We start from the raw sequence: 16,129 nt of genomic DNA, 5'->3' as shown, positions 1-16,129 counted from the left end.
CCCAGCTTTTTTTTTTTTTTTTTTTTCATTTCCATTCACCTGGAAAACCTTTTTCCATCCCTTCACCCTCAGTCTGTGTGTGTCTCTTTTTCTGGATGGGTTTCTTAAAGACAGCAGATAAATGGGTCGTGTTTTCTTATCCAATCCGTTACCATATGTCTTTTGATTGAGGCATTTGATCCATTTACATTTAAAGTTATTATTGATAGGTACTTATTTGTTGCCATTTTTATTCTTTACCCTTGTGTTCCTTATTCGCTTCCTTTTTTTTTTTTTTTTTTTTTTTTGTACTGCAGACCCTTTAGCATTTCTTGCATTGCTGGTTTGGTGGTAATAAATTCCCTTAGTCCTTTTTTGTCTGTGAAGCTCCTGATTTTACCTTCAATTTTGATTGATAGCCTTGCTGGGTACAGTATTCTTGGATTCAGACCCTTCCTTTGCATGACTTCGTATATTTCATTCCATTCCCTTCTGGCCTGATGAGTTTCTGTTGCGAAATCAGTTGCTAGTCTGATGGGGGTTCCTTTGTATGTAACTTTCTGTCTCTCTCTGGCCACTTTTAAGATTCTTACTTTGTCGTTGGTGTTTGCCAATTTAATTATAATGTGCCTTGGCATCGGTCTTTTGGGGCTCATTTTGCTTGGGACTCTGTGAGCTTCTTGGATTTGTGTGGGGTTTTTCTTCCCTATATCAGGGAAGTTTTCTGTCATTATTTCTTCAAACAGGTTTTCTATTCCTTGCTCAGTTTCCTCTCCTTCTGTAACCCCTATTATGTGGATGTTGTTTTGTTTTGTGTTGTCCTAAAGTTCCCTTAGGCTCTCCTCCTGCTTTTTGATTTTTTTTTTTCTAGTCGCTGCTCTACTTGGGTATTTTTTCCTACCTTGTCTTCTAGCTCACTGATGGGGTCTTCTGCTTCTTCTAGTCTACTCTTGATGCTTTTTATTTAGTTCTTTACAGCAGCGATGTCATTTTTCATTTCTTCTTGGTTCTTCTTCATTTCCTCATTGTTCTTACTCATATTGTCAAATTTTTCTTCCATTCTTTTCAGCAACCTTATGACCATTTCTCTGAATCCTTTCTCTGACTGGTTGCTTGCCTCCATTTCGTTTACTTCCTTTTCTGGTGATGCCTGCTTTTCTTTCATATGTGGGCTTTTTCTTTGTCTCATCATGGTCTCTCTCCTCTGGGTGTCTCGTTATGTAGTTTTCTCTCTCCTGCATTGATTTAAAGGCACAAAATACAACACAAGCAGGTAAAACACTCAAGGCACTGAACAGAAATGTATTCACGATATTAATAACCCCAAATAAAGGTGACCACCAGAGAAAGGCAAATTAGAGGATAGGAGAGAAAGAAGAAGAGAAAATGAATAAAGAAAGGAGTACAAAAATGAAATTGGGAAAAGGGGGAGAAAAAGTAAGAGAGAAAAGAAAGAGAATAAGAAAGAAGAGGGGAACAAACTATATATATGGAGAGAAAACTCCAATAGAACAGCCACTAATCCCAACAAATGCCAGCAACAAGTACCTGCAGATGAATACAAACTACAAACAACAACTAATATCAAGTGAGGCAAGAAAAAACAGAAGCAAAAAACAAAACAAAACAAAAAAAAAGAATAAGCAAAACAATCTCACAAACAAGCATAAAAAATTGATATAATCAACAATCAAGCAACAACAAAAGGACAGAGAGAAAAAAAATTTTAGGATAGTGAAGACAGAAAAGAGAGAAGTGTGTATGGACTTGAAGCAGGGGATTGGAAATTAGATATATAAGTAGGGTGAAATTTTAACAGGGGGTAAAAAGAAAGAACAGGGAAAATCTAAAGCAGGAAAAGGGTAAGAGAAACAGGACAACAAAAGGGGGAAAGTTAGTAAGAGAGTGATGGCATAAAAGTAAAGTTGAGATAGAGTAAAAAGATGAAAATAGAATGTAGAACATTAATCCCAAAGTAAAATAAAGAGAAAATAAAATGACACTTAAAAAAAAAGGTAAAATAGTAGTAGTAATAATACTGATTGAAAATAAAAATGTAATAATTAAAAAGTGAGGAAAAAAATCAAGTGAGGAAAAAAGAAAAAGAATTAGTTTCTTAAGTAAAAGATGAAAAAAAAGTAAAAAAAAATAAAATGTGCAGTAGTGAAGGTCATTCACTTCCTCTTCTGTTCTGTTTGGCACGCCTGTTTCCTAGTCAGGACAGTATTGCAGTTCCCTGCATTGGACTGCTCCTCAGTGTTGTAAGCCAGTCCTGATTTTTAAGCAGGCAGTGTGTCTTAATTTCTAGTATTTCTTTATTTGTGTTTACACAAGAGTCAATTTGTGATTCAACCCCTGGGTGGCTGTGTTTCTGGATTGATCTCTGGCTCTACAGGTCCTCTCTAGCCAGTGCTTAGATTCTGCTTTCCCTGTGGCACTCAATACCGGTTTGTGGGTGGGTTGCCCCAGAGCTGGTTCTCCAATGGCCATTCCCCGCTCTGATCCCCAGGTTCCAGAAAAACAACTTTCCCCTGCAGTCTCTTAGAGTGTCCCCAGTTGGGTGATCCTATGTATTGGGCTTAGTAATCAGAAGCAAGGATTGATTTAAAGAGGAAAAATAAAAAATAAAACAGAAAAAAAAGAGCCAGCATAAGTGTGCAAACTCCGGGTCTGTGCACAAGTCTGTGCAGTCTTTTTTTCCCCCTTGGGTCTAAGCAGCCAGCACACTTGTAAAATTTTTAGGCTGTCCTTTTGCATCAGATCAAAATGGGTTGCTTTCTAGAGTTCCCTTCTGTTAGCAGCTCTGAGGACCCCTTTCCACATTCACGGATCATGCCAGCCCCAAGAGCCACAGATTTCTCCAGGCGCAGACTTCCCCCGCTTCTCCAGCTCCTGCAGTGTGTGCATTTCTCTCTCCTGCCAGGACCAGAGACCTCACCTTATCTCAAGCAAAATCTCACCTTTCCGTGGTGGAGTGTAGAGCTCCTCCGAATCTGTGTGTTTAAGCCTACCGGGGACCAGTGTTCTGCGGTTTGCAGCTGTTCGGTGGGTGCCATAGTTGTAGATTTTCAGGCTTCCGATAACATCCACTTTCCCCTTGAAGATGACATGGTCTCCGCATCCAAGCCGGTCGCTCTGGGTGGGAACCCAGCAGCAGTGGAGGCTGCCCGGTCAGGGAGCCCCGTCCAGCAGTCCCCCACCATCTCCTGGAGTATAGCTGTCCCTCAACTCACCAACAAACACTCCCCATGAGACCCTCAGCTGTTCTTTCTATCTGCTCCGGGACAAAGCTCGGTACACGTCTGTCTATTCTGATGCCATTTTTTCGATCACAAGCTGTTATTATTTTTGAAATCTGAAAAAAAATTAAAGAAAACCACTAGAGATATTTGAATAATCTAATATAAAATATAATACTGCATTAAACTATGCTTCTTTTGGAGTTTTAGTTCTGCTTTCACACTTCCAGCCATGCCATAGGAGATGGGCTGGAGCTTGGGATTGAGGTCCATACAGGGAGGCTGTGAAGCTGCTGCAACTAAAATATAGATTATCTTGCAATAAAGGATGCAACAGGGCAGAGTCAGTGAACCCTGGATCATGTTCTGTGCAGCATGCTCAGTACATCTCCTCTCCATCTGCTGATTTTTTTTTTTTTAAATATATTTTATTGATTTTTTTTTTTACAGAGAGGAAGAGAGAGGGATAGAGAGCCAAAAACATCGATGAGAGAGAAACATCAATCAGCTGCCTCCTGCACAACCCCACTGGGGATGTGCCCGCAACCAAGGTACATGCCCTTGACCGGAATCGAACCCGGGACCCTTCAGTCCGCAGGCCGACGCTCTATCCACTGAGCCAAACCGGTTTCGGCCATCTGCTGATTTTTAAAAAAGAACATAAACCTTGAAGACTATGGATATTTTTGTTTAGAGAGGAGCTATTCCCAAATTGACTTTGCTGACCCAAATGCTACAGCCAAACTTGTTCAGGGGTAAGGGAGTTAAAGAGGAGGTGTAACTAGACCAGCTGTAAAGGACCCAAAGCTCATCTATACTAATAAAAGGGTAATATGCTAATTAGACTGGGAGACCTTCCAGGAGACCTTCCGGACATCCTTCCGGACAAAGCCATGGTGGTGGGGCTGAGGCAGTGGCGGTTAGGGGCAAGCAGGCCAGCAGGAGGGAGCAGTTGGGGGCGAGCAGGCCAGTAGGGGAGGGCAGTTGGGGGTGAGCAGGTTGGCAGGGGGGGGCAGTTGGGGGCGATCAGGCCAGCAGCGGGGGGTAGTTGGTGGTGATCAGGTCGGCAGGGGGGGCAGTTAGGGGTGATCAGGCAGGCAGGCAGGTGAGTGGTTAGGAGCCAGCAGTCCTGGATTGTGAGAGGGATGTCCAACTGCTGGTTTAGGCCTGATCCCTAAACCAGCAGTTGGACATCCCCCAAGGGGTCCCAGATTGGAGAGGGTGCAGGTTAGACTGAGGGACACTCCCCCACCCCCGTGCAAGAATTTCGTGCACCAGGCCACTAGTATTTATATGATCAACTTACAAGTAAACCTGGTAACCAAGGCAAACAATAAGATAGTCTCTGCCTCCTTCCATTTTTTTCTGGTTTAAGGCACCCTTTTAACATCTTTTCAAGGCTGACTCTTCTGTAATCTGATTTCCATTTATATAAAAATTTAATGCAACAAAAGAGGAATAACAGAAAATAGGACTGGCTACACATGCAACCATATGTCACCCTGGTGTGGACATGCTCGAAGACTCCTGATACAATCCAACTGTAACTGTGGGTCAAAACATTGCAGAAGAGGGGCTGGAAGAATTATTTCTTTGTCCAAAGTATTTGTAACCAAAAGTTGATCTTAAACTATTAGACTGAGAAAGTTATGGCACCATCTAAGGAACAAGAGCCCTCTTCTTTTGCTTTGATCTTCATTCATGCGGTCAGTTCATCAGAAACCTTAATGGAGCACTTACTACATGCCTGATGCTATTTTAGCACTGGAGAATCAACCCTGAACAGAATTTACAAAGTCTCTGGCCTAATGTTCATTCCCTGAACAAACATGTTCTGAAATTCTACTCTGTCAAATGAGTCATGCTAATGTTTAGGATGAAAAAGACAAACACCCTGCCCAGCTGGTATGGATCAGTGGTTGCGCATCCACCCATGAACCAGGAGATCATAGTTGATTCCTGGTCAGGGTACGTGTCTGGGTTGTAGGCTCTATCCCGACTGAGGGCATATAGAAGGAGGCAGCCGATCAATGCATCATTAATGTTTCTATCCCTCTCTTTCTCTCCCTTCCTCTCTGAAATCAATAAAAAAAAATAAAAAGAAAACATATATAAGCCCTAGCTGGTTTGGCTCAGTGGATAGAGTGTCAGCCTGCGGACTGGATTCTGGTAAAGGGCACATGCCTGGGTTGTGCGCTCGATCCCTAATAGGGGGCGTGCAGGGGGCAGCCAATCAATGATTCTCTCTCATCATTGATATTTTCTTTCTCTCTCCCTCTCCCTTCCTCTCTGAAATCAATAAAAATACATTTTTAAAATATATATTTAAAACACACACACACAAACAAATAGACATCCTGACCTGGGACCAACTACAGTTAACTACCTCTAGCCCTTGGGAGTCCTTAGTGGTCCCCTTAAGAATCACCTCAAATGTCTCAGGCATATTAATTACCAAAGGATTACAGACTTTGGGATGGAATTGACCTAAACTGGTATAATATCTCCAGTTCTTTCTGAATTTGTTCATTGATGGCTACCCAGTGCCCAACATAGTGCTGAAACATAGCAGGCACTCAACTTACAGTTGTTTTGTTGCTATTGTATAACATTGAGCATTACTTAATCTCTCTGAGCCTAGGTTTTTTTTCATTAGAAAATGGGAAAATTTAATAATACCTAGTTTCCCTAATTAATAGTACTTTAATTTCCCTTCTTTGCTAGTCTTCAGTTATATTTTCTTTTCCCTAAGAGAATTAGTTTTCAGGATAAATTTTATAAATTCATAAATCTTATAAATTTTCTTAATTTATAACTTTCCCATTTATTAATATTATAATATGAAGTTTCTTATTATTTTTCATTCAAAGATTCAATATTCCATCTTATAAATTAAATAGGTTTTTGTAAATTAACTCTCCTGAGACTTAATCTATATATATAAAAGCCTAAGTGACTGAACAACAGGTCACTATGGCATGCACTGACCACCAGGGGCCAGACGCTCAATGCAGGAGCTGCCCCCTGGTGGTCAGTGCGCTTCCACATCCAACCTCCCCCAGCAAGCCAACCACCTGTGGTCCCTCCCCCTTCACCCTCCCCCCCTCCACCAGCCCCAATCGGCCCTAATTGTAGGCCAGGCCAAAGAACCCTACCTGTGCACGAATTCATGCACCAGGCCTCTAGTCTTTTATAAAATTGGCCATGTATCCCACACAATTAATTTATACAAACTGACTTTTGAAAGACAATTTCTGAGATTTTAAATGAATCAAAGATTAAAACTGTGTAATTTTTTTCAATCCCTTTGATAGAAATTTTATATGTCCTGCTACTGCCTCAGACAAAGAAAGACTAAACAAAATATAGCATCTAAAAGATCACTTAGTGTGATTGCTATAATCAGTTAACGTGATACCCTGAGTCGAATCCATCCTGACTACATAGACCCTGGAGCTGGCTTTTATGGAGAGAAGCAGGAGCCTTTCATCATTTGCCTCTATGAACAGAATATGCAGCTCCATGAGTCATCTTTTTGCAACTAGTTAACGATATGCAACTAGTTAACCAAATGAATCCCTGCCCAGTGTTGTCCTCTCATCCTTAACAAAAGTCATTGCCTTTACTGCCTGACTTTTTAGCAGCAAATAAAACATGTTATTATTAGAAATCACTTCAGTCTCAAGGTGACTATAGGCATTCATTTCATAGGAAAATCTTGCCTTCGTGTGGAACTTTAGTCTCCAAAAGTGACTAAAGAATATTTTATAAGCCAGCCACCTCATCTCAAGATTTACATTGCATATCTTCCACCTCCTCAGAGGCTTTCCCTCTACTCTTACTCCTTGCTGCATCATCTTGTCTCTCTTCCTGCCCACTGGCTCTTCTCTGGTGCCTGTGTCCCTTCTATAAAATGTAGAGCAGTCACAGGCAGAAGAAAGATAGGCAGAGCCAGGACAGGGAGCCGGGCAGCAAGTAAGCAGAATTGTGCAGCACTAAGCCCAGGTGAGTAGTTAATAGAGATACATATCCAAGTACTCAGGTGAGCACAAGTTCATCTGCAACTAAAATGTCCCCAGATGATAGTGTGGGCTCCTCCCACCCCACTTCCAATGATCCTTGGAAAATCGAAGCTCAGGATTAAAAATTGTCAAAGTAGCCCTAACCAGTTTGGCTCAGTGGATAGAGTGTCGGCCTGTGGACTGAAGGGTCCCAGGTTCGATTCCGGTCAAGGGCAGGTACCTTGGTTGCAGGCACATCCCCAGTAGGGGGTGTTGCAGGAGGCAGCTGATCGATGTTTCTCTCTCATCAATGTTTCTAACTCTCTATCCCTCTCCCTTCCTCCTGTAAAAAATCAATAAAATATATTTTTTTAAAAATAAAAATAAAGATTGTCAAAGTATAAGAAAAAGAGAAAAGTAACAAGGGACCAAATGGTTTCAAAGTTCTAATAAAAAAAAGAACTAGAACTGAGAAACACTATCCCATTGCCAAGCTCCTTTTGTAATGAGAGGAAGGAGTGTAGACAGAACAGGAATGGGCCCTTATCCTCTCATCTTCCTCCTGACACCTTAAAGTTCAAACCCCAGCTCCAGACACCTTTTAAAGGCACTAGGGTCTAATACACGCATGTCAAACTCGCAGCCCACGGGCTGCATGTGGCCCACAATGAATATTTTTACAGCCCAGGCAACATAACGGTATGTAAGAAACGTTTTAATAAAAATTTCATAAATTGCCCCAGCCAGTTTGGCTCAGTGGATAGAGCATCGGCTCCCCAAGTTCGATTCCGGTCAAGGGCACATGCCTAGGTTGTGGACTCAATCCCCAGTGGGGGGCATGCAGGAGGCAACTGATCAATGATTCTCTCTCATCATTGATGTTTCTATCTCTCTTTTCCTCACCCTTCTTCTCTGAAATCAATAAAAATATATTTTTAAAAAATTTCGTAACTTAATTTTTACAATATCGTGTTATACATAATTATTAATAACAAACTACAACATTCTCTAATGACTGATTATTATAATCGTGTTGCATTCATTTCCCTTACACGCCTTACATGCAGGCGCACCATTTCTCTCCACTAATACTAGCAGTGAATATTTTAGCAGCCAATTGCCACGTTATTAGTCTTGGACTGACTTGTTTGCTGTGCACAACAGGAAATATTTTGCTTTCGGAGAACAAGAAAAATAGGTTTATTTGTGTTACGCTTATTAATTTGTGCAGTTATTCAGTGTCTGGTAAGTTAATGTTCAAGAAAAAATATTAATTTTTATTAAAATGTTCTATTATTTTATGTTAACAGTGACTCATTTATTTCAGCCCTTTGTATTCAGCATGTCTCTATCGAAATAAACCTACGTTTCTATGAAAATTGAAGCTTTCGCTTTTTTGTGGCCCACTTAAACTTTGTTTATTTGGCTCATGTTAGCCTTTGAGTTTGACATGTTTGGTCTACTCAGTTAGAAAGACTAGGAAATATCAAGCTAATCAGAAGACTGCAGGCAAGAGGTGAGAGAGCAAACAGTGGAGTGAGAGCAGAAAGGATGAGCATTATTTCAGATGACAGTCCTTGGAAACCGGATGTGCAGAGATGGAGTGTAAGAAGTCAGGATAACTCAGGTTTCAGCTGGGAGGCAGTGTTCTGATTGAGACAGGGAATACTTCTGGGAGAAGAGTTTGGAGGCAATGCAAAAGGATCAATATTATAAGGCTCAGTATTATGCAAACTGAACTACAGCACTTAAAGCCTGTACAACACCACCTAGTATCAATATTCTGTCAGTCTTTAATAATCACTTATGTATTATCTTGTTTCCTCAGATAGTCTGTAATCTCCTAGAGGGCATGTACTCTTCTGTTAGTACAGTGCTTTATATAAAGTAACAACCATAGCTACAACAGCAATAATAGCTATCATTTGCATGCCTACTATGTGCCAGGCACTCTTCTAAGGGCTTTACATGTATTAACTTTAATATCCACAACAGCCTTGTGAGGTGGATCCTTTTATTATTCCTATCTTACAGTTGAGGAAACTGATCTTGTCCAAGCTAACACAAATAGTGAGTGCTTTATACTCTTTGGATCGCATTAAATAATTTTACTAAAGACCATAAAAAATATAACATTCTAACAACCATACACAAAAATAACACTTAATATCTTGTCAAATGTATTTATTTACGGGATCACTATGGTGTCAGTGTCTTATTTTTTTATTTTTTAAAAATATATTTTATTGATTTTTTTACAGAGAGGAAGGGAGAGAGATAGAGAGTTAGAAACATCGATGAGAGAGAAACATCGATCAGCTGCCTCCTGCACACCTCCTACTGGGAATGTGCCCACAACCAAGGTACATGCCCTTGACCGGAATCGAACCTGGGACCTTTCAGTCCGCAGGCCAATGCTCAACCCACTGAGCCAAACCGGTTAGGGCATGGTGTCAGTGTCTTAAAGGTATTAAATTTCTGGGTACCTTATAATAGAATCAGGGGCATAGAAAGGGAGTGGATGGATAATTCTCAGGGGGAAAGGGGTATGGGGGTTGCAGGAAGAGATTGGACAAAAATCATACACCTATGGATGAGGACAGTGGGGAGGAGGTAAGGGCAGAGGATGGAGTGGGAACCAGATGGAGGGGAGCTATTGGGGGGAAAAGGAGAAACAATTGTAATAATCTGAACAATAAAGATTTATTAAATTAAAAACATTTTTCTGAGTGCCAGACATTTAAATTTTTACTATGTTATTAGATGAATGTTGCTATGCCACACCAACTAAGATCTGGTTATTACAGAATATTCCAGTTAGCAGTGTCATTTCTTACGCGTGTATAGTAAAAGGGAATATTTTCTTCCTTAGCTTGCTAGAGAAGATGAAGAAATGAGTGAAGAAGAGACAGAAGATGATGATGATATTGACAATATCCTTGAAGAAGAATTTCCAAAAGAGGAAGAAGTGATGAGTGAGGAAGAAGAAGAACAGGAAGCTGATGCTATTGAACGCCTGAGAGGTGACCTGTTAGACAAATTTGAAACAGATATACGTAATTTACAAGGAATACAGGTTATTAATTTTTCTTCATTTTTCATAATTCGTAAAGTGACATTTGAGCATGAAACAAAAGGAATTTGGTTTATGCCTTAGTTTATTTTGAACATTTCTAAAGAAATGTGTATTTTAGGGCTATATTTCCTTTTGACAGCACTACTTAGAATTATGAAAACAAGTTAATTTATTTTCATAATAAGGGCAACATGGGAGCCACAGGGGTCAAAGGCTCTAGCTACCAACATGCAGTCACACAGAAGCTGAAAAGTATTTGTGCTCTCAACTCATGTAGACAGCCACCAGCAATGTCTGTCTGCCACTGAACACTATCAACCTTCTTCCCACTAAAAATATTTAGGAGAGGTGTGGGAACCAGATGGGGGGAGACATGCGTGCGCGAGAGGAAAGGCCGGGCGGCTGGATACACGGCTGCCTTGCTTGTTCAGGAGGGAAACAGGGCCTCCCGACTGCACCGCACTCCACTTCCGGGTGAGACTTCGGGTACCCACACTCATTCGGGGAGAAACTGGACTGACTGGCAGCGGGCAAAGCTTGAGAGCAGCTTTCTCTCAGAGGTGCGTGCAGCCATTGCCGTGGGACACTGAGACCCAAGCCTCTTAGGGCGGAGCTGATGGGAGACCAAGGCTACCTGCTCCACCCTGAGACACTGCTGATCACAGCTGATCCTCACAGCCAATTGGCCTGGAGGTCAACTCCGCCCAGTGATACCAACAACAATCAAGGCTTAACTACAATAAGACTGTGCAGCCCATAAAGGGGTGCACCAAGCGTGTCCACCTCAGGTAACTGGGGAGGCTGAGCCACTGGGCCCAAAGGACACCTCGCACACAAAGCCACTCCATCAACTCAGGGAAGCAGGTAAAATGCAGAGACAAAGAGGCAGATCACAAATGAAAGAAATGGAGGAAAGCAGAAGACTGGACATAGAGTTCAAAACCACATTTATTTATTTTTTTAATTACTTTATTGATTAAGGTATCACATATTTGTCCTCATCCCCCCCATTCCCATCCCAAACCCCTCCCCACACATGCCCCCACCCCCCCCCTGTTGTCCGTGATCACTGGTTAGGCTCATATGCAAGCACACAAGTTCTTTGGTTGATCTATCTCCCCAAAACCACATTTATAAGGTTACTCAAGAATTTGCTAAAAACCTCTGAGGAACTTAGTGAGACCTTTAAAGATCTTAATGAGAAAGACATACAAGTCCAGGAAGTGCACAGAACCCCAAACAAAAGGAATCCAAAGAGGACCACACCAAGACACATCATAATTAAAATGCCAAGGGCAAAAGACAAAGAGAGAATCTTGAAAGCAGCAAGAGAAAAACAGTTAGTTACCTACAAGGGAGTACCCATACGACTGTCAGCTGACTTCTCAACAGAAACTATGCAGGCCAGAAGGGAGTGGCAAGAAATATTTAAAGTGATGAACAGCAAGAACCTACAACCAAGATTACTGTACCCAGCAAAGCTATCATTTAGAATTGAAGGTCAGGTAAAGAGCTTCACAGACAAGAAAAAACTAAAGGAGTTCATCACCACCAAACCAGTATTATATGAAATGCTGAAAGGTATTCTTTAAGAAGTGGAAGAAGAAGAAAAAGGTAAAGATAAAAATTATAAACAACAAATACATGTCTATCAACAAGTGAATCTAAAAATCAAGTGAATAAAAAATCTGATGAACAGAATAAACTGGTGAATATAATAGAATCAGGGGCATCGAAAGGGAGTGGACTGACAATTCTCAGGGGAAAGAGGGTGTGAGGGGTGCGGGAAGAGATTGGACAAAAATCTTACACCTATTGATGAGGACAGTGGCAGGGGGTAAGGGCATGGGGTGGGATGGGGAATCAGGTGGAGGGGAGCTATGGGGGGGAAAAGAGGAACATATGTAATAATCTGAACAATAAAGATTTATTTTTTAAAAAAGACTAACACTGGGAAACAAAATAAAAATAAAATAAAAATATTTGGTTTTATGCTTTTTCTCATCAGGATGAATTTGAAAAGTTTTTGATACCACAAATTCTCATTAATGGAACTCGGAAAATCCACATTGTACAATATTTATTGAATAAAAGACTGAAACCACTGGTGGAGAATCGGGAAAGCATTTTTGAGAAGTGTTATCCAATATCACCACGCCTTGCCCAGAAACTGCTCAGCTTTACCTATAAATATATTAGCACATTCGGTTACTGGGACCCTGTAAAGGTAATGTCAGGAATATGACACATGAAAGCCATGTTCTTTTATTTTTTAAAGTATGTCTAAGAAGACAGTGGATAATTTAAAAATATTATAAGCATTGTACAGTATTCTTCTTTTTAATCCTTACCCAATGACATATTTTTATTTATTTTAGAGAAAGATGAAGGGAGAGGGAGGGAGAGAGAGAGAGAGAGAGAGAGAGACATTGATGTGAGAGAGAAACATTGATTGGTTGCCTCCTGCAGACACACCAACTGGGGATCGAACAGACAATAGTGTGGTGAAGGCCTGGGAGCGGGGGATGTGGGGTGGAAGGGGTCAATGGGTGGGGGAAGGACATCTGTAATAGTTTCAATAATAAAGATAAAGTTTTAAAAATAAACAAAATAAAGGCTCAAGGAGAACCAGAGATTGAACCCACAACCTTGGTATGTGCCCTGACTGAGAACTGAACCCATGACCTTTCAGTGCATGGGAGGAACTATGCTCCAACCAACTGAGCCACACCAGCCAGGGCCAGAATTCTTAACTAATTATAAATATACTAGAGACCCGGTGCACAAAATTCGTGCACAGAGGAGAGGGGTGTCCCTCAGCCCAGCCTTCACCCTGTCCAATCTAGGACCTCCCGGTAAGATCAGGCCTAAATGGGCAGTCGAACATCCCTCTCACAATCCAGGACTGCTGGCTCCCAACTGCTTGCCTGCCTGCCTTCCTGAATGCCCCTAACCACTTCCGCCTGCCAGCCTGATTGCCCCTAACTGCTCTCCCCTGCAGGCCTGGTCACCCCTTACTGCTCTCCCCTGCAGGCCTGGGTCCCCCCCAACTGCCTTTCCCTGCAGGCCCGGTCGCCCCCAACTTCCCTCCTCTGCCTGCCTAATCGCCCCTAACCACTCTGCCTGCCTTATCCCCCTAACCACTCGCCTGCCTGCCTGATCGCCCCTAACCCCTCTGCTTGCCTGCCTGATTGCCCCTAACTGCTTGCCAGCCTGCCTGATCACCCCTAACTGCCTCTGCCTTGGCCCCCACCACTGTGGCTTCGTCTGGAAGGTCGTTCAGCTGTCCAGTGTAATAAGCATATTATGCTTTTATTATTATAGATATAAAACATGGAACAGACATTTCCACCCCATTCCTGAGTTCCTCCTTATCCATAGTATTTACTCCCAGTCATGAATGTCATTCCAGCCCAAGAACAATAATGTCGACAGTACCCTGGACTTCTGGCAACTGCCCTGGCGTAGTTCTGGGGGAAGAACAGTGTTAACATACTGTTTCACATCTACTCTGTCAAGTCCAGGTATGGCTGATGCTTGGCCATCTGAAGCTGTAAAAAAAGACATACAAACCTAGGATCAATTAATTACCCAGTTCTCATTAACAATGCACAGATGTGGGACCACTCCTCCTACTCCATTCCTTCCCTACACCTTAGGCTGCCTTTTACGTGGATGTTTTTCCTTATGTGGCTTCTGTTGATTATGTGAGTGGGATTTTGTCTATATAAAAATATGAAAGAGAAGCCTGTGGGATTTGTCCTACCAGTATATCCTAAAAGATAACTCAGCCCCTACACACACACACACACACACACACACACACACACACACACACTTATCTACTCAGGCTGACTGGTGGCTTCAACAACAGAAATTAATTTTCTCACAGTTCTAGAGACTGGAAGTCTAAGACCAAGGTGCCAGCAGGGATGGTTTTCTGGTGAGGCCTCTCTTCCTGGCGTTCAGGCGACCACTTGTTGCTATGTCCTCACACAGCCTTTCCTCTGTGCTTATGCACTCCTGGTGTCTCTTCCTCTTCTTCTAAGGACACCAGTCCTATTGGATTAAGGCCCCACTCTTACTAGTAGGACTCATTTTACCTTAATTACTTCCTTAAAGGCCTATCTCCAAAGACAGTAACTTTGGGTGTTAGGCTTTTGAACTTTGCATTTGGGTAGCACATTTCTATCCGTCGCATTACCTTAGGAATGGACCTGTTGGTAAAGATAAATGTGCCCATGAATATATCCCAACAACTTAATCCTCCTTGGCAGAAACATTGAGTATACACACTAAAAACATTATGAAGGAAATCAAAGAACTCTCGTAGTCATAAACTGAAAGCCTCTTGAGAACGTTGACGTATGGGTATAAAATAATTTGTTCTTTTTATACAATTTTTAATATTAATATTTGATTATAATTAGTTTTTTATTCTATAAGGAAGATTTTCTTACTCTACAAATTTTATTTTTTAAATATATTTGGGGGGAAAGCTATATAAATGAAAACTAACTTTCAAATTTAATTGTGTATATATTACAGCTAAGTGAAGGAGAGACAATCAAGTCAATTGAAAATCCAGATAATCCATTTTATCCTGTAATCCATCGTCAGTATATTTACTTTTTATCTAATAAGGAAACTAAAGAAAAATTTATGAAGAATCCAATCAAATATATTCGCCAACCCAAACCTAAGCCTAATATGCCCATTAAGATTGCAATTGTGGGGCCTCCAAAATCTGGGAAAACTACAGGTAAGGATGTGTTTGTCTTTGTTATCCATAAGCATAAAAGAATACACTGAAAAGTAGTGCCACATCTCCAGAAACAACTATCCGAATTAACACAAAAAGGGATAGAAAACCTAAATAGGCCAATAACCATTGTAGAGAAAGACTTCAAAAATACATCCCTACTCCCAAACAGCCCGGGGCCAAATAGTTTTATAGGGAAATTATAGCAAACTTTCAAAGGGCTAAAAACTCAAGAGATCTTTCCTGTGGCTTTTTTTTCCATCTTCACCCAAAAATGTACTTATTGATTTTAGATACAAGGGAAGGGAAGGGAGAGAGAGAGAGAGAGAGAAAGAAAGAAGGGGGGTGGGGAGGAGAGAGAGAGAGAGAGAGAGAGAGGATATGAATGTGAGAGTGAAACATCAATCTGTTACCTCCTACAGACACCCCTACTGGGGATCGAACCACAACTTGGGCAAGTGCCCTGAAGAGGAATCGAACTGGCAATCTTTCAGTGCACAGGATGATGCTCAACCAATTGAGCCACACCGGCCAGGGCCTTCCTGTGTTTTTATAACCTTTTCCAATTCAAGGGAAAAGACAGTTAGCTTCCTGATTTATTTTCAGTTTCTTTTTATTAAGGAATATGGTCCATATAATCTAAAAGGTATAAAGAATACAAATTACTTTTTACATTAGCATAATCCTGATATCAAAACCTAACAAAGATAAGAAATTACAGCCCTGATCAGTTTTTCTCAGTGGTTAGAGCATCTGGTCTCGGGTTCAATTACAAGTCAAGGGCATATACTTCAGTTGAAGGTTCTATCCCAGGCCCTGGTTGGTGTGCAAGTGGGAGGCAATCAATCAATGTGTCTCTCTCACATTGATGTTTCTTTCTCTATCTCTTCCTCCTCCCTCCCTTCCACTTTCTCTAAACAAATCAATGGAAAAAATATCCTCAGTGAAGATTAAATTTAAAAAAAGAAATGAAATAAACATAATAAAATAGCAGTATATTAATATTATATTAGCATAACAAGTATATTAAAATATTTTATAACTATAATCTACTGTATTAATAGTTTAAAGA

At 41.1% G+C, this 16,129-nt stretch overlaps 1 protein-coding gene across 1 annotated transcript in view; it reads left to right on the top strand.

Annotated features, from left to right (window-relative positions):
- AK9 (adenylate kinase 9) overlaps nt 1-16,129 on the top strand; it is a 110,540-nt gene that overhangs the window by 80,536 nt on the left and 13,875 nt on the right. Inside the window, exons 30-32 of the mRNA XM_054722063.1 lie at nt 10,092-10,295; nt 12,304-12,522; nt 14,844-15,057. Coding sequence (XP_054578038.1) covers nt 10,092-10,295; nt 12,304-12,522; nt 14,844-15,057 — 637 coding nt within the window. The remainder of the gene's footprint in view (nt 1-10,091; nt 10,296-12,303; nt 12,523-14,843; nt 15,058-16,129) is intronic.

This window comes from Eptesicus fuscus, chromosome 10 (assembly GCF_027574615.1).
Source record: "Eptesicus fuscus isolate TK198812 chromosome 10, DD_ASM_mEF_20220401, whole genome shotgun sequence".
NCBI lineage: Eukaryota > Metazoa > Chordata > Mammalia > Chiroptera > Vespertilionidae > Eptesicus > Eptesicus fuscus.
This window is presented reverse-complemented; position numbering and strand designations above follow the sequence as displayed.